The sequence below is a fragment of the Eucalyptus grandis genome, chromosome 10 (assembly GCF_016545825.1).
Source record: "Eucalyptus grandis isolate ANBG69807.140 chromosome 10, ASM1654582v1, whole genome shotgun sequence".
NCBI lineage: Eukaryota > Viridiplantae > Streptophyta > Magnoliopsida > Myrtales > Myrtaceae > Eucalyptus > Eucalyptus grandis.
The window spans coordinates 7,714,789-7,733,468 of NC_052621.1; the positions used below are offsets into that span (position 1 = coordinate 7,714,789).

General features: G+C 40.8%; 2 protein-coding genes across 3 annotated transcripts; one reads left to right on the forward strand and one right to left on the reverse strand.

The window, feature by feature from the left end:
- The first annotated feature begins 519 nt into the window (after positions 1-519).
- LOC104421491 lies at positions 520-6,759 on the forward strand. 2 transcript variants are annotated; one of them, XR_005547103.1, is made up of 14 exons: positions 520-828; positions 1,318-1,415; positions 1,769-1,851; positions 1,988-2,114; positions 2,334-2,397; positions 4,124-4,221; positions 4,308-4,392; positions 4,626-4,749; positions 5,444-5,545; positions 5,706-5,770; positions 6,000-6,081; positions 6,159-6,238; positions 6,318-6,498; positions 6,605-6,759. XR_005547103.1 is itself a non-coding variant. In XM_039303792.1 (13 exons), exons 1-13 carry the CDS (start codon positions 608-610, stop codon positions 6,373-6,375), a joined length of 1,287 nt encoding a protein of 428 aa, XP_039159726.1. In that variant the 5' UTR covers positions 520-607; the 3' UTR covers positions 6,376-6,603. The 2 variants fall into 2 exon arrangements, 1 of the variants encoding a protein (XP_039159726.1); XM_039303792.1 differs by lacking the exon at positions 6,605-6,759 and having other exon boundaries at positions 6,318-6,603.
- A 737-nt stretch (positions 6,760-7,496) lies between these two features.
- LOC104421492 lies at positions 7,497-17,928 on the reverse strand. The gene is given in 12 exon segments (XM_010033458.3): positions 7,497-8,596; positions 10,045-10,182; positions 10,257-10,335; positions 11,522-11,757; positions 11,991-12,197; positions 13,163-13,232; positions 13,352-13,424; positions 13,427-13,589; positions 13,685-13,837; positions 14,466-14,595; positions 15,006-15,245; positions 15,365-17,928. Coding segments are annotated over 12 exon segments (3,975 nt in total). The 5' UTR covers positions 17,647-17,928; the 3' UTR covers positions 7,497-8,392.
- Positions 17,929-18,680: the final 752 nt, after the last annotated feature.

The following is an 18,680-nucleotide window of genomic DNA, read 5'->3' on the forward strand; positions in this document are numbered from 1 at the left end:
GTAAATTTATCATCTTAAGACTACTGAAAAAGTATTATTTAGACGAATGGCGTTCAGATTTGAATAAAGTTTTATCAAAGCAAACTTGATTCATTAAGAAATAGGTTTTCGGTCGGTGTCCACTCATTTTCTTCCCAAAATATTCTTTATATCTCATCTTATCGAGATAGTATTTGCATATAAAGATTTTAGCACATTCATTAAAATATAATAAGATCAGTTTATAAAATGAATATACCGACTGGGGCAGCCGACAGCGAGAGATATTTGGATAAAAATATGCTGTTCCGACCCCAAAAGAAAAAAAAAAAGAAAAGGCGCGATAACGAATCCACTGCCTTATCATATATGGCATATTATGGCATATTTGTAAATAAGTGGGAATGAGCTGGTCAATTTCTCTAGAAAACTCTTCGGTACGGCCTCGCGCGCAAAGCGTCCACGTACGGACGTCGCGAACCAACCGTTAAAAGCGGCAGGATCGAGCCAAAAACGACATCGTCACCACCACCGCCCTTTCTTTTCTCCACGCGAAAAGATAAAGCTGCCTTTTCCCTCGCTGGATAGCAGCCATCGAGTGATCGAGAGAGAGCTTGAAGGAGGTTCGATGATGGCGCGAAGCGTGGTCCATTCGAAGAGCTGTTGCTCCGCCTTCGCTTTCAGGGCGTCCGCCGTGGAGACCCGGCCCGGCCGCGTCCGGATCCCCGACAAGGCCCGCGACGCTCGCGTCCTCGTCCTCGGCGGCACCGGCCGGGTCGGCGGCTCCACCGCCCTCGCCCTCTCCAAGCTCTCCCCCGATCTCCGGATCGTCGTCGGCGGCCGGAACAGGTAACTATGCACCGGCTCTCGTTCGGCTTTCCAGTTCGCGCGATCATCGATTCGCCATCCGGCCGGCTGCCGTGATTTCGGAGCTCGGTGCGTGGTCGGAACGAGTAGGGAAGCGAGTGAAAATGGCCGCAGTCATGTCGTGGAAGAACAGCTTCTCTCCGTTTAGTCTTTCCGATATATTTTGAAGTTGGAGAGAGAAATAGTTTGCTCTTGCGAGCTTGACGTTGTTAAGAGTCGTTACACTTGCATGAGCCACGAGTTTGATGACTGATGCGGGTCCGATTGACCAGAGTTAACTACGCCTTTGTCTCAATTTCGAAGCATGAAAATGAACGTCCTTACATAGAGCAGACGTTTCGGTGTCAGGATCATGAAGCTTCGTGCATAGATTTTACATTCCTCTCTCCTTGATCATGTACTGGTTCTTGCTCCCGGTTTAGATGACATTTAGGTGGTAATTGTCTAAATCATGTTTTTAAATTGATGAAGGGAAAAAGGTGATTCAATGGTGGCTACGTTGGGGAAGAACTCTGCGTTTGCTCAAGTCAACATTGACGATATGGTGTCCTTGGAAAGGGCTTTGGATGGTAAAGTAGATCTCTTTTACATTCTTAGAACTAGCGCACAGATGCTGTTTATCTGCCGATAATACTGTTGTTGATCTACTAATTTTTCTTTAAAATCCATGGTAATGCTGTGTAAAGGACAATGTGTGGAACTTAAAAGCTTTTCTAGCGACAAAATTTTCAGGATGTCTAGGAAGTGGGAAACTTTATCGTGCCCCTCCTCCCTTCCCAGTGGACGAGGGAAAAAAAGCAGTTATAAAATACAATGTATGATTTGTGAGAGGGAATCAGGCCTTATTGGATCATGTATAAGTTATTTTAGCAACAATTTCAGTTACTTGTTGCATCTTACCTCCATCATCACGTCATTGCAGATGTTGATCTTGTGGTCCATACAGCAGGGCCCTTTCAACAGGCTCAGAATTGCAATGTACTTGAGGCAGCTATAGCAACCAAGGTGAGACAAGGTAATCGATATATTTGGGCTCACTTGTTGTTGACATTGATCGATGTATTTGCCCCAGAACAAAGTGGATATGGTGCGATTACCAAGAATTCTCTCATTGTTTTGGGTCTATGGGCTTTCTTTGCAGACTGCATATGTTGATGTCTGTGATGATACTCGCTATGCATTGCTTGCGAAGTCGTTCAATGACAAAGCAGCTGCTGCAAATATTTCGGCCATCACGACTGGTGGAATATACCCAGGAGTGAGCAATGGTGCTATGACCAACTCTTACAATTGCTTCTTTAGCTGGTTCACAGTGCATGCTCTTTGTTATATGTTAGCGTTTGGACCTGTCAATTGATAGTATAATATGAAATTGAGGTTAACGAGTTCAACTAGAGAGACAACGGTCGTGAAAATGATAAGTTTTGTCATCAGCTCTTTTACTTTTATCAAGGCCAAATGCTGATTTAATTCCACCTTTATGACAGTTATGGCAGCTGAGCTTGTCCGCGCAGCCAAAGATGAGAGCAAGGGTGAGCCTGAGAAATTGAGGTTAGAATCTTCTGAATAGTTACCCTAAATTTAAGGTAAATCATTTTGAAGGCCCTTGAGGATGGGCTCTTTCTCAGCATTTAGTTAAGGACTGAGAACTAGGTGTATTGTTTTTTTTTTTTTTTAGCTGGTAGAACTGAGAGTCAATTGATTTTATTTTCATCAGAGATAAACAATACTTTCCATATCCTAGGTAATTTAAGGCTGTTGACTTGTAAAGGGTTGGAGGACAAAGAGGATATGGTGGTAATATACTTTATTTGGCCTAAGGGGGATCGCTTTATTTAAAAACTGTCCAGCATCGAGGCGAATTAGAATAAACTTCAAGAATTCTCACTGTGGATAAGCTTTTTAAAGTTGCTTTCTCTTGTCAGCCTGTAAACATTTTAGATTTCCTCAAATTCTGATCCATTCCATATTCTTACTAAAGCGGAAGGATCCCTAAAGTTCAAGGCATATCCTTCTGATGTGGCAATGCCATACTATATAGACTCACTGGCAATTTCTTGGCTAGCCGTCCTGCATATACTATTTTCCTGCCTCCTCATCTTTCTAAATTTCTTCCTTTTTCTCTCCTGTTTCACTCTCTCTGTTCTCTATTCTGACTTCACTTGTCAATCACGGGCTTTCTTGCTTCTTGTGTATTTGCACTGGTCTCTGTCACTTCCTATTCACTTCCCTAGCTCCACAGCATTTCTCTTCTTCGTCCTTTAATTTTTCCTCCCATTTGAGTAGTGCATTTTGGTTCTTAAAATTCTATTTTGCCAACCCTTTGTCAATTAAATTCCATATATTTCAGGTTCTTTTATAATATCAAGTTGTTTTCCCTTCGCTGGACATTCCAGTGTAATGTTAGACAAAGTACGATATAGATCACGAGATTTCTGGAAATTGCTGAGAAAAGCAATCTTGTTTCGTGATAATTTTACCTCTATCTTTCATTTTTCAGGTGCATGACATGTTAGATTTTAGCATGCCGTAGTATTATGCCTTTACGAGCCATCTGGTGCCTCAGTTTAGGCCAATGAGCACCTTGGTTGCATATGTTGCTGTAGCTGTTTTAGTTGTTCATGGGTATTATCATTGAGTTATCATGGCCTACAGAAGGCATTGCCATTGCTTGAGTTCTCCATTTCTTCTCTTTTCCTTATATTTTCTGTTTCCCCCTCTATTTCTCCTTCTCTTAATTTCTTCCTTTCGTATGCACGAGACTAATTTTCCTTTTTATCAGGTAAGATCATTCTTTAGTTTGTTTAGGCGCATCAAAGGTTCCTCTGAACATTTGCATTAAAATAACTGTAGAACCCTGCACATACCTAAGTTCCATTTTACCATGTCGGTGCTACTTAAATTGTAGTATATTTACTATCACTAAAATAACCAACGTGCTTTTGCTCCTTACCAGATGCATCGCGTTCTCTCTCCATTTTCTATCATTCTTGTTTTCCTTGTCTATGGCTGTCATATGTCTCTCTTTTCTTCTATCTATTGTTGCCATATTGCTAATCAGATTATCAGAGCATTCTTTTACAAATCATATTTCCTTTTTGGTCGCAACATATGTCCATTTTAAATTGACAAAATAGCTCTTGGAAGTAAAAGTGAAATACGATCTCGGTAAGTTCAGCAAATTGTTAATATTTTGTGTCCATGAAGTGGTAATGGAAGACTCTTTGCTCTTTATTGAAGCTAGTAATAAACTTACACGATAATTTTTTTTTGTCAGATTCTATTACTACACTGCAGGTACTGGCGGTGCTGGTCCAACTATTTTAGCAACTAGTTTTTTACTTCTAGGAGAAGAGGTAGTTGCCTATAGAAAAGGTCAGGGATTTTTTTCATCAGAAATGTAGAATCTACATGTATGTGATGCTCAAAGATGAAAATGGGCTTTTCCTACATTTGATCAGGAGAAAAGATCAAACTGAAGCCATATAGTGGAGGTCTAAACATCGATTTTGGAAAGGGGATTGGAAAGAGGGACGTTTTCCTGCTGTAAGTTCCAGAAAAACTCTTGTATTGGCAGATCAACCCTTCTGATGGGAATATGTCGTCGATTTCTTGGTCCAATTTTGATATTGGGTGTGATTTCTCTGCTGCACTGAACTTGTATAACACTGGATACTTGGTAACTTGTATGGCTACATTCAACACTGGATACTTGGTGCTGCTGCCATAAGTTCTACTTGCTATAAAAGCAATCTCACCGAGAATAAACTCTTCTCCAGGAACTTGCCAGAGGTGAAAAGTGCTCATGAAATCCTTGGAGTGCCCACTGTCAGTGCTCGGTTTGGAACTGCCCCATTTTTCTGGAACTGGGGGATGTCGGCAATGACAAATCTTCTACCTCCTGTAAGATTCAACCCTAGACTATTTCAATGTTTTATGGCCACATATTAGCAGGGATTCAGGGACATGCCCAGTTACTGTGATATACTGGAAAGACCGACTGAATAGCCTGATAGCTGGGACAGTTGACCATGACCTTGTACAGGAATAGCAGTTACTTCCCCAGTTTTATTTCTGACTTTCCTACGAACAGTAGCATTATGACAATAACAACAGCGATGATGACAACAAGCCTCATCCATTGTCCCACTAAATGGGTCAGCTCTATGCATCCTATCATGCCATTATGCTGGACCCTCTATTAGATTCTCTAGACCTAGCTTTCGTGCAATTTTGTACAGGATTCATTTCATTAAGGATTTGGCAATAGAAAGAAAGAGTGCCACCTGTTGATTAACCGACACACTCCTCCCCTCATTCTTGATGTGGACTAAGGATTAGCGGTGTAAGATAATGCTACTTAGGTGGAGTTGCGTATGATCCTTATCTGTGTAAATCATTCTAATGCGTTTGAATATAAAAGGTGATGGGCATGGGTCATAGACCCATTTAGTAGCTCATTCGTAGGTGAGTCTCAGAAGTTGATGATTTGATTCTTTTTTTGTTACTGACCAATACTTATTACCGGCTTACCTCTCATGCCAGTAGGACTAGAAGCATAGTCTGGTACTGATACACACTTGAACAAACTATACAGGAATATCTTCAAGACAGAAGCAAAGTACAGGAATTGGTTCAACAATTTGATCCCATAGTTCGTGTAATTGATGGGATAGCAGGAGAGCGTGTTTCAATGAGGGTGAGATTTATTGAGTAATTTCTACTTATGTGATATAATCTTTCTGTATTCCATCTTTTTGCTCAAGAGGATCCTGTGATATGTGAACCAGATATATCCCAATTGAATATTGCATAGCTAAATTTCTATTTTCAATTCGTTTCCATCGGTCTTTTGGTAGGTTGATTTGGAGTGTTCCGATGGACGTCATGCAGTTGCTATATTCACTCATAGGAGACTCTCAGTGTAAGAAATCTGTACATGAATTATCAATGCTATCAGCCCTTTCAGTTGTTTAGATGTCCACACATACATTTTCTTACTGCTCGTGTTTATATTTTCACTTTTGACTGAGAGATCTTCATAGGATTTTTGTACTCATGAAGATGTCATCTCCCCCTTAAGAATGGGGAAAACTTTCATGAAAGCACAGACAACTCGTACAGATTTCCTTTTCCTTTTGGGTCCTTTTCAGGTCAGTTGGATATTCTACTGCTGCATTTGTTCTAGCAATTCTGGAGGGAAGCTCAAAACCCGGCGTGTGGTTCCCAGAAGAGGTGTGAACATTGCCGTGATGACTATAAAACATCTTAGGGTTCCTGTTAATAAACCTTATACATATGGGTGCATGCAGCCTGAAGGACTTGCTGTGGAGGCCAGGGAGATTCTTCTGAAACGCGCATCTCAAGGAGCTATCAACTTCGTGATGAACAAGTAACATCTGTTTCACGAGCTACTTTTTGGCGCTGTCGTCTCTTTGCTCCATTTTGCTTATCCTAGTTCTGATCGACAGGCCTCCCTGGATGGTGGAGACCGAACCAAAAGAAGTTGGATTGGGAATTTATGTATGAATACATTCTTGGTGATATGGGGAGATTGAAGTATCGGCCAATCATACCAAGTCGGCTCTCTTGAGTGCTGCAAAACTGTCCTTATAGTTGCCACTTCTGTCCCGCTTTCCGGGCAAGACTCGGGTAACTAACTTGTCTATGACACACTCTTGATGAGATTTTTTTCTTTTTTCCCGGGATCTTATGTTTGTTGTTAATCATGACTCAAGCTATTGATGCGATTCTGCAGGTTTGCGCATCAGGATATCATTCCCCCCCTGTTCTTACTGGATTCGAGATACTAACCTGCAAGCAATATCAACTTTACAAATCCATGTACATTTTTTGACATAAGCCTGAAAACATAGCACCTAAATTAATGAATGATTTTTTTCTGCAGTGTCACTCAATTTGTTTCGCGAAAATATAAACTTTATTGAAAATTATTTTAAAAGAACTTATTTTCAAGGAAAATGAATGTTCAGCCGTATTTTGCAAATTATATCCAAGTCCTCTTGTAATGTTATGTTAAAAACTATGAAGCACGCAATCGAGAGGGAATTTCAAGGTCAACCCCGTAAGGCGTCGGGGTCCCAGGCTCAATCTCAGAGGACCCAGGCCCTGGCATAGAAGCCGAACACCGGAGTACGGGCGACAAGAACTCAGGCCCAGCCCTGGGCGGCCCTAGCCTGGACGGTGAGGTCTCAAGCATGGGGTCGGAAACTCGAGTGCAGGAGACAAGGGCTCCCGAGCTTAGCCTCAAGCTCCAGGGCACGTGCCTCGAGGACCCACCCCATGCATGAGCATTGGGGCCCGGGCCTTGGCTGCGAGGGAATGAGTCCGAGCCTAGTGGTCCTGGTTCTAGGTGCCGAGATCCAATAGTATTTTAAGAAAAAAAAGGTGAATTTGAGTTTAGTATTAGAAGATTTTTTTTGCTAACTTGTTTCCCTAAATAAAGCAAATGCCGAATAATGGGAAATAATAATTTTCAAAAATAAATTTTCCGTGAAATAAATGTATCTGGCCTATTAACACGACAAGCGGATGAATATAAACGTAGCCAAACCACAAAGGCTCTCAGGCGCTAATTACTGGAAAACGACAACCCCTTTTGCTTACTAATGGAACAAGGAATATCCCCCTCACAACAACAATATGCAGAGATTGATTATGGAAATATTTGGTTCAATGAGATGAGCTCCACACTAGAATAATCGATCAATGAATTACAGTTTTACAAACTGAATACGTCAAATCACTTTCCAACCCAAAAAAAGGATGGCCTCTAATACCGACTGTACACCAAAAACCATCTTTCATCTGTGTTACATAAACAAACCCTTTTTTCTTTTCCAAAACAACAAGACAACTTTGCACGAGTATCTGGAAAGCATATAGGCAAAACCAAAAGGAATGACGCAGTGGGATAGGATAGACTTACTTTCTACTTTCTGTGATATGTAAAGAGGAAAAAGTATCGGCTGAACCATTTCCTGTCAGTATCATCGCCTTTTGCCAGAACCGGAGAACTTTGTCGAGTTGAGTAAACGTCTTGCCTCTATAAATAACACTCCCCCTTCTGTACAGATTGGGATATTTTACTGTTAAATGTCAGGAGTTAGTATTCGGATATTCAATTCCAGTCCCCTGTTTCTTCCCTTTCGTCCTGTCCTTCATCGTCTGTCGATATGCAAACGAAGCTTCATCTCGCACTGGTTGGGATCTACTACTATTGGTTGCCTATTTTCTGGCTAAACTGTGTCCCCTTCTGCTGAGAGCAATCACCATAGCTCCTCCTTTTAGACCACAACAAGTTTCAAATGGGTGGGTCTGTTCTGCTTGTTTTCTACAGCCCAGAACCATGTACACTCATTCCACTGAGTTCCAACTATGGAGGCTTAAAGGAAATCATATTTCCTCTAGACCTCTACACATCCTATGCTGTAGTATGATCCTTAGGTTGCAAAGAACCGTGTGGGCCGTGCTTCTCTGTATTCGGAGTCCCCCAGAACTACTATGCTTATACTGCACTCGATGATCAAGAGTATCTTGTCCAGCGATTTGACTCTGAGGCTCGACCCTGGGAACTACCATAAGTTCTCCAAGCTTCCCTACTTTGCTGCCTAATGCCACTTCTTTCGAATGGATGAGTTTGGTCGTCTCTATGTGTCCTAGGTGTACTGGATCCATTGCGTTTCTTCTCAGTATTCCTCCTCTCTTCTTCAAGATCATACTGTAAACGCTGCAAACTCAGAAACTAAAAGTTAGTACCATAGAGGCCGACAATCAACAAGTTCCATGATGAAATACAGAACACCGTCCATGACAAGGTAAGAAGAGAATCATTCTGTTGGCACTGTAACTGCAAAGAACGGGTGCTAGAATAGAGTGCTTCCCAGCAAATATTATATAAAATAGCAGCATGCACAGTAAAAACAGATTAAACTGCAGACAACTAGGACCGACCAACCATCTCACCGAAGATGTTTAGAGCAACTTGTGCATTGTGTTTTTCTGTTCACCCGGGAGAGTCCACTCTTGGCGTTCATGTATTGCAACTCACGCGAGCGTAAATTCAACTGGACAGATTCTCCATATGAACTATAAAGTGTGTGAAGTTTCATACTTGATTCATTAGGTAGGGGGATAGTAAATCCATTTAACATAGGCCGGTCAAAGAAAAAACACACCTACATCTAGAAGACCCTTTGAAACACATTTTGCCAGTGTTTGTGAGTGGAAAATCTGATGTCACTACGATTCAAACTATCTGGAGCAAATACGTTAACAAAAAGAGGACTAATGACAGAAGATCATCAGAAAGGTACTCATTAAGCAACCTGAGACTTTGGTTCTCTATAAAGGATTTCTGCACTCTAGCATCTGCTGAACCCCATTGCAAGTTATGAGAAAGCCAAATATCTGATAAGTTGTGCAAATCAGAATGTTGAAAAGTGCTTGACAAGTGTCACGAACCATGTACGTTTTTCATATGGAGAAAAGGATGTAGATGCTAAGGAACAAACTTGATTTACAAGCACCAATATATCAGTTGGCAAAAAGGAACAAATTGCCAGTGCTTACAGCTACACTGAGCTTTTTAATTATTACCTGAGAGTTCTCTGGGATGGAATTAGAGATATGCTAGTAATAGCGAATTCAATACAGGCGCAACAACGTGATCAGTTCCAAGACAGGAAAAGGGTGATGACAACTTGAAATTCAGTGTTATTACTGTGTACTCAATGTGAACAATGTTGGCTATATTCCTGACAACTGAATCTATGCAGGCTATATATGTTAACCGACTTAAGCACGCAGCACTAAGTACTAGTTTCTTGTCTCTATCTCAATGTTGTTATGCAAGCACTTATAAATGTACATAAAATCATGTCCAAAAGCCATTCACATAGTGTACTGTCCTCTTTGAGTACTCAAATTTAAAATGGAGTAAGAAGAGACTTCACTCCGTAAAGCTTTGGGCAGAAGACTGCTGGCTTTTGTCTGACTAACCAAAAATGGAACTAAAAAGTACTACCAGCAAGGTTACAGATTTAATGATACATACACAACTATGCTTTTAACCACAAACAGCATTTCCCATGACCATGAAAACAGAGCAAGAAGATGGATGCAACAAATAGCATTTCCTATGATCATGAAACAGAGCAAGAAGACAGATGTTAATACCTTGGTCGGTTCCGAAAGTACAGCATGTGCTTCTCCAATCATTTTGAAAAGTCTTTCAGCATCCTTCCGGACTTCTTCTGCTATACCCTTCCAAAGTTTATCATCTCCATTGTCACCTTTTGCCAAAAATTGACTAGCCTACATCAATTGCAAATAATGGTCATAAATAGTTAATAACATCAAAGCAATCGGTGGAGTAAGAAATTACAGACCTTGTCAGGGTGATGTTTAAGTGCTGCTTTACGATAGGCCTTCCTTATATCTGGTAGTGATGCTGATGGTTCTACTCCTCTGCCATGAAGATTTTCAAGTGAGTCACTTGAAAAGATAATAGCAATAAAGTCTTCAATGTAAATTCTAAACTGAAGTCACATAATTAATAGGATTCATTCAGGATGGGACGAGTCTCTCACAAATTAGTACCCTCAACAGTTAGTTTTGAGATTTCACATTACTATTGAGATTCTTAGGAAGTAAGGCAGTAAATCATTTGACCAAAAAAACAAAAAAAGGCAGTAAATCAAACATACAGCTCGTAGCACTTGCACCTTGATGACAAGAAATCACATGACAGCACTTACATGTACCAAATTGACAAGCTGAATACTTGGCCAGAATGATAAATGTAAAAGAAAATGCTGATATTGAGAAATTTTTATGAAATCTTCTCTAAAGTTTCACTGGGAACAATCATGCAAAAAATAAAAATAAAAATCACCATAATCTATCTAAAAAATCATTGGAGTGCAGATAGAGTGGAAAAATAGGTAACTAAAAGGCAGAAATGTTCCAACAAAGGATTCACTCTCAAACCACCATATCTATTTGTTGGTTCTATCATTTGCAGATCCCAGAAAAAGGAAAAGAAAGGAAGAAGACTGCCATACTGAGTAAGAAAAGCGAAAACAGAGAAGAGGCAGAAAATGACAAAAAAATTTCCCAAAAAATGACACTTGTTTCTTGTTGTTTAATGTAAGTGCTTAAATGAGAGGTGCATAGACTGCACTATACCAGGAGGCACAAGACAGGTAAACAAATAGAGTGGGCATTGTGTGTGGAAAACTTAACATTATTATTACCCACAAACAATATCCTCCCAGTCAAAACTCATCACTCATTATAACTGTGAAATTTTGTCAATACAAAATCCACTGCTCTAAAAGTGTAAGCTGTAAGATGAAGGTCTAGTTTACTATTTAAATATTCCGACACTTTCCTTCAAATGTAGGCTGAGATTTCGCCTAATACTAAAAGATGGAAATATATAAAATAAAATTAAAACTGTAAGAAAAAATGACAATCATTTAGAGAAAGGAGGCAATTCTCCATCTTAACGGCTGAAGTACCAATACTCCAGGTCTTGCTAGACTAGCCAAAATAAAATAGAGCAAGTAGCTTGCAGTAGCATGAGGCATAGGCAAGATCAATCATCAAACAGTACAAACATGTATAACCCAAAGAGAAAACATAAACTTACAGAATTAGGTATATATCCAAGGGAATATCCTTTCTCGCTGCTTCTTCCAATTCACTAAGCTGTAGGCTTGCCTGTTTCAGTTCATTTACAGAACTAAGAGATCCATCATAAACTCCAGCTTGATTCGTCTTCTCCTCTACTTGCTTTGTGAGAATAGAAACAAGTCTCTGGAGGTCTGCTGCTGCTTGTCCATAATCTCTTATCATTTCAAATAAAGTGGCTCGTCTAGATATTGCCTGTATTCAAAGGTGGAAAATGTTAAAAGAAAAAGAAAGCAGTGACCACCAGATTTGAAGTACCTCATTATGGAAATTTTCATTGAAGCAAAATGACTTGTGCATCCAGAATGGTTTATAAATAACTAGTCTTCAATGGCAAATTAGACAGTAGCATGTAAACATGAATTGCATTAATATATGTCTGCACTCTCACGCATACATATGGAGAGAGAGAGAGAGTGTAGCAATACCTTCAGATAGTTTCCATCAAGGGCTATGGCAAAGCTGCAATCAGCAATAGCATCAATGATTTGGCCCAAAGCTTTGAATGCGGCAGCACGATTGCAAAAACAAATAGCTGCATAAGGACGTGACTCCACATTGCATGACAAGGCAGCAGTGTAATGTTCAACTGCTTCTGCATGCCTTCCAGCTTGAAATGCCTCATTACCTGCCGCCTAGGTACGCAAAAATCACATAACAATCTATCATCCGAAATCTGCAGAAGTAATGTCTTCAGACCATAAAGCAATGCAAAGTTTCAGTACCGTTCATCGAGAAGATTAACTAATTTTAGACAACCATCCATGAGTCAAACAATGTCCCTCCATTTACACTTTCGACACATGGACCTCCACTTTTAGATGGTGCAAAAGAGAATTTAAAAGGTTGTAAACTACCAGTTGTCTACCAGATACTCCTCAAAGATCTCCCATTAAGTGCTTCTAAGTGGTTGTTGGCAGTATTATCTAACTTTATTTTCAAAACCTTTTCCCTAGAAAGAAGAAAACATGTTCTAGTGGCTTTCATGAACATATAGGTGTCTGAAGATTTTGAATTCATTATTATTTTCATTAACTAAAAATAATAATGGTTTTGTCTTAACAGTAAAAGTCCATTTAAAATTTAATCTCTCTCTCTCTCAGTTAGAGCACCTGTACTAGGGTACCAAGTTGAGTTCATGATTCATAACTCATTCCCTTTTAGTCCCACCGATTTTAAATAGGGTAAAAGCCACCAAAAACCCTAAACTATGCCCACCGCGACATATTTGCCCCAAACTTTTTTTTTGTGACACGAGAAACCCAAACTTGTACTTATGTGACATATTTATCCCAAACTTGTATAGTGTGACATATTTACCACAAACTTGTTCTTGTGACATCAAAAACCCCAAACTTCTATCCATGTGACAAATTTACCCTAAAAATATGATGTCACTGAAAAATTTGGGGTAAATGTGTCACATAGGTAAATATTTTGAGTTTTTGGTATCACAAAAAATAGTTTCAAAAAATAGTTTAGGATAAATGCATCACGGTGGGCAAAGTTTTGGATTTTTGGTGGCTTTTTCCCTTTTTAATATTTTGTTTAGATGTACATTTAGTAGCGCATAAGTAGAGCAGGTACAAGATTGGGATACCTTGAGACGTATAAGTTCTCGTGCAGTCCCAACCAGAGGAATTAGCAATGCCAAACTGGAGTTTTGATTCCTGCACGGTGTAATTAACAGATCAAACTCTAAGTTCAAAACTGCTGTCTCTTTGCACTTTTAAGCCAAAAAGGAAGAGAGGTTGAAGTAAGGGAGGAATCTGCATCAGCCAATCTATACCTATTTTTAGCTGATACCAATTCTTCTTGCCTCTCCAGTGAGGCAAGGCCCTCCTCAAGCCTTCCTAATTGGAGTATGACTTGAACATGAGGCAGCATCGCCAAATTCTGAAATATAACCTATTTGAATACTTGAGACTATCTTGATCAGCAAGCTGTCCATTTATATCTAGAGAATTCTTTTCAGCTGAATCAAGGGTCTGCTCACACAGCTGAATCACTTCCTCATATCTCCGCAACTGCGACATGCAGAAAACACACCCACAGGACACAAAATGTAATTGCCATTTTTATGCACTACATTAATTTAGAAAATTAAAGTAGCTTTTCAAACCATAAAAAGTGCTTCAGCCTTCATTTCAAGCAGTTTTTCTGAATATGAGCTTATGATTAAAGCCTCTGCAATAACTTCGGCAGCAGCTTCCACATCCTTGGATGCTCTTGTTAGCAAGAGCATGGCCACATGGTTCATGCATTCAGAAACTTTCTGCCACCAAAAAACAGACTAATCAAACAAAAAAGGAAGATTCGGCATCAAACTGAAGGCTTTGAATGTTCACCAAATATAAAGGAGAATACTGAATACCACCAATCATGCACCTTAAGACAACAGACAACAGAAACATGAGAAAAGGAAACATAAAAGCCCAAAGCTTATTACAGGCAGGGCCTCAAATGGGCCCAAATCAAACGTGATCAGGACTGGGAGCAGGTCATGCTCAAGAAAGTCTTTCTCGGCTATTTTAACCAAAATGCTGTTAAAAGTGCTCCAAATAATGACTATTGTAGACTATTATGAGTCAGTAACATAGTCATCATGCCACTGATATAATAATCTTCAAAGGTGTTCCTCATAAGGACTACTCTCTCCATATGATCACATTAGGAGTCAGTAACAGAGTCACTATGCCAGAACATTAATATTATACTGGACATAAAATTTCAGAGTACACAGATGTTTCTGTGCATCTACAATTCCATCAGTCGCAAAAACAATTACTGCATCAGTATAAAAATCAAGCACCCATCCTTATTCTTTTAGTAAGAATTTTTGGTGACTTGGATAAGAAATTAGTCTCCCAAAATCTAAATCAGACAAAATTACAATGTCATACCTGTGCCTTTTGCAAGCCTTCAGAAGCTTCTACAGCAATTTTTCGATCCGCACACACCTCATTTCCCACTTGCAGGCATTTCTTGTAATATCTTAATGCATCATCAACTTCCCCAAGAGCAAGGTAGCAACTTCAAATAGAAAATGCATGAATTAGGGAACACAACATTCAACCAAACTCTAAGAAAAGTTTAGCCATGGCTTTTCATCATTTAAATCAAGAATGGTTTGAAACTCCTTAGGACTATAAAAGATAAGATAACATAAAGGTAGATACCGCTATGAAGCTCATCATCGGTTAAGAATTTGTGTCCAAAACCCAGAATTGCATGTTAAGTACATAAACTGTTATTGAAGACAAAGTGCAGGTTGAAAACCCTTAAACGTACTCATGTTGCCCCATGTATGGTGTTCTAGCAGAAGAGCTTAATGATTTTTGTTAACTTTAGGACACTACCGGATACAACCAAGAATAAAAATACCGGCTATATCTTTCAAAATCACTTTTTTTTCCAATGTAGAATGAGAAAAAACGTCTTACTTTGCAGCTCTAACTTGCACCTTAAAGAAGTTAGGGTCGATTGCAATGGCCATCATGCAGTCTCCTATTGCATCTCTCATTCTGCCTAAAGCCATACGGGTTGCTGCACGGTTGCTGTAGCACAACATGAGAGCCCTTGAGCAGCTTCTTGACATCTCATCTCTTGAAACGCAATTTATTCCATGTGTGTAATAATCCTCAGCCTTACCCGCATCCCCACTTGCATAAGCTTGATTTCCCCTAACATTCATCAAATTAAATAGAAAACTTAGTAAAAGAGATGGAATTACACAATCAGACCAAAATCTAGATCGCAGTATATTAAGTATGAACGTTAGGTGATGAATAAGTGTATTGACCTCAAACGCCATTTCTCACATGCTTCCTGAGTCATGGTTGTGGCAGAAGTAGATGCTGAACCAAGCTTGCCATCCAGACTTTTATCCACCCCATAATCTTTTCCAAATTTGTATTGAGAAGAAGTCGGATTCCCTTTCTCTGGCTGAGGGGAAAGAGGTGAAGGGATGGCTGAAGATGGAAAGGGCCGAATGGAGGATGAAGCACCAGGAATTTCAAGAGATGAACTCAAATTGTGGGAACCACGAACAGATTTCTCCCAAGCTTTCTTTTTATATTTGTGTTTGGGCACTGAAAATTGTCCTTGAGAAGCCGAGGAGGTAGTGAAAGTAAAGTTAGAGTCCCCCATTTCTTTTACATGTGACGCTAAGCTATTTTCACTCCTCCTTTCATCATCACTTCTCTCGACCATTGAACTATAAAAGGCTCCAGTTCTAACAGATGAAGTAACAGCATCATCATCCCTGACCAATTCTATATCGTCAGCAGCAGATTTAAAGCTTTCAGTTTCAGCCCCAGATGTAGGATCCTCAACTGGGCCTTCAGTGTTGCCACTCTTCTCCAAACCATGCTTAGAAGCATCCTCTGTTGCTTCTCTGCTTAGCTCGTAATCATTTATATCCATACGCTGTGTTGCAGAAAGGAGGCTTTCATCTATAGCATCATTTGAGAAAGTGGAGGGAGGAGCATCCAAAGCATCTGCATTGTCCAGGCTGTAGGACTCATTTGACGTAACTGAACTATCTCTTGAATATGGATCATGTGCTAATGGTTCTTGGTACGAAGATACATCCGAAGATACATCCATCGGTGAACAAGCCTCAGAGGCCTCTGGCTTTTCTAAAGATATGCTTTCCATTGACACAAAGGATTGCATGAACCGAGGCTGAACATGGGCGGACTGCCTCATTTTCCCCTTCTTCTTCTTCATTTTAGAGCTATCAAATGCCTCTCTCTTTGCAGTAAACTCTATTTTTCCAGTCAAGCCAGAAGCCAGGTCCACTTTTGCCACAGGCGTCTTAAATTCCACAAATGATGAGCCAGTATCATCCTGTTTGCTCTCAGAAGATATATTGATGTTTCTTTCATCTCTATTAGAAACGTTCTTCCCTCCTTTTAAAGGGATGCCACGAGATGGTAATTCGTGCGATGATGTAGCAATGCCGCTTACTCCTATATCTTCGGTAGGTCGGTTTAAAGGAACTTGACTGCCAAATGCATGCTCGGCTTCCTTTCCAGACTGAAAACTGAATCCTCTAGAAACTGGCTCAACAATGGAATCGTTCATTTTGCTACCAATATTCAGTTTCTCATTGATCTCATTCACTAATACAATTTCTGTCATCCCATGGGTACGACCACTGGCACTTGTGCTCCCTCCAAATACAAAACCAGTTTTCTTTGTATTTAATTCAAAATCATTCTCTCCAGTGCTGTTATCCATGGTTGCAGGATCCCTTAAGTTGAGCTTCGTCATCTGATCAGGGAGAGCAGCCGCGGATTTTCCAGTAAACACACCATTATATTCCTTTCTACTTCCACCAGTAGATTCATTTAATTGATCAGCTTTGTCAACAACCCGATTGCTGTCCGGTTGATTAGCTTCTCTGATATTCAGTTTATTCCTCAACTGATCCAGGAGCTCGGCTTCCACATGTTTCCCAGCAAAACCATCCGTGCCTGCATCGACCCCTATACCAACCTTAACCTGTTCGTGCGTACTTAAATTAGACTTAAAATTCCCCGTTCGCCCGGAAGGGTTGTTATGTGAAGCTTGGATATTCAGCTTCCTCATTTCTTCTGGCAATGCAGAAGCTACTGATTCATCAAAGCCAGAGCTTTTATTGTTGCCACCCTTCGATTCGAATATAAAGCTTGAATTCGCACCAGAAGAACCATCTCGAGCAGTCGCAGACTCGTTCCCGCTCCCTATTCTCAAGTTCTCCATTTTCTCAGCAACTCCTGTCCCCAAACTCCCGTCCGAATCACTCCTATTCGCTCCGAACACATAGTCGCTCGCCGGAGGAGCGCTCGCCGCACACGGGAACGAGCCGAGCACGGAATCACGCGGACTGAACGAGAACGGATTCGCCCCGGGCCCCGCTCTGCTCTCCTGATTCGAGCTCGGGCGATTAATGCTTCTCCTCTTGGAGATTCTCGACTTGGCGAAGACCGGCGCGGGCACCGATCCCGGAGACGTAGGCGCGCCGAAGAAGAAACCGGAGCCAATGTCGGCCGAGCCCGGGTATCCGGAACCGCCGCCCTCCAGCCTCGACGAGCTCATGCCCGCCGCAGTATCCAGGGGGAAGCGAGGGACGCCGGCGGGGGGAGAGAACCGAGCCGTCAGGGCTAGGGATCCTCCGGGGCTCCGCCGGCGAGTCAGCAGCGCCGGCGGCGCGCGGCGGCGGCGGGGGCCGGGGCCATCGGCGGGCGGGCGGCGGGGGCGGCGGCGGAGGCGATCCAATGGCGAGAGGGTGGGGTTGGATCGGCGAGGGAAGAGAGAGAGAGAGACGGAGGGCGGTTGATGATGAGCGAGGCGGAGATGATGGCGTTTCTCTTTCTTTCTTTCTCCTTTTTTTCGGTTTTGGTTTGATGAATATCAGATAGAGAGAAAAGAGATTTTCTTTTTTTTTTTTCTTTTTTCTTTTTTTGGTTTCCTTCTTTTTCGCTTTCCCGGCTTCGCGTCACGGACGCAGGAGGAGGAGGGGTGGCCGTTCCGCTTCGTTTCCATTTTTTTTTTTCTTCACTTTATTTTTCCCAATTTGCTATATTCCTTCTCGTGAGATTTTCTAATTTTTTTTTCATTATATAAAGGCGAGAAATGCAAGAAGTGAGATTTAATTTGATTTAGGAAATGGGTTGGCCAAAACAACTATTTTAGAAAACGAATCCTCATTATCCCACCGTCTACAAGAAAATAATTTATTAAGCAAACCCTTTTAAATTATTACTTAGTCAATTTCTTAAAGATGCCTGGTTATCATTCGTCATCGATCCATATTATCGCCTCGATGAGCATACTTTTTTGTCTACTCGCGTCTCGAGACATGGTCTAAATCAAACTTTTACAATAAAATATAATAGAAAAATGTTGGGGGTGATATTGGTTGGGGAATGCGTGTAGCTTAGGGTTAAGGTCATGTGTGAGTATTAAGTGAGAAAATTAGCAATTCTTTTTTTTATGGAGGGCATTATGAGACAAGGAATGGCCCAACGTGTACTCAACTCCTTGTCGGTTTCCCCTTGATAACTCAACTCAATTTCAAATCATTGTTGGGAATAATGCCCAGATGATTCAAGCTTGAAAGAGAAATAAAC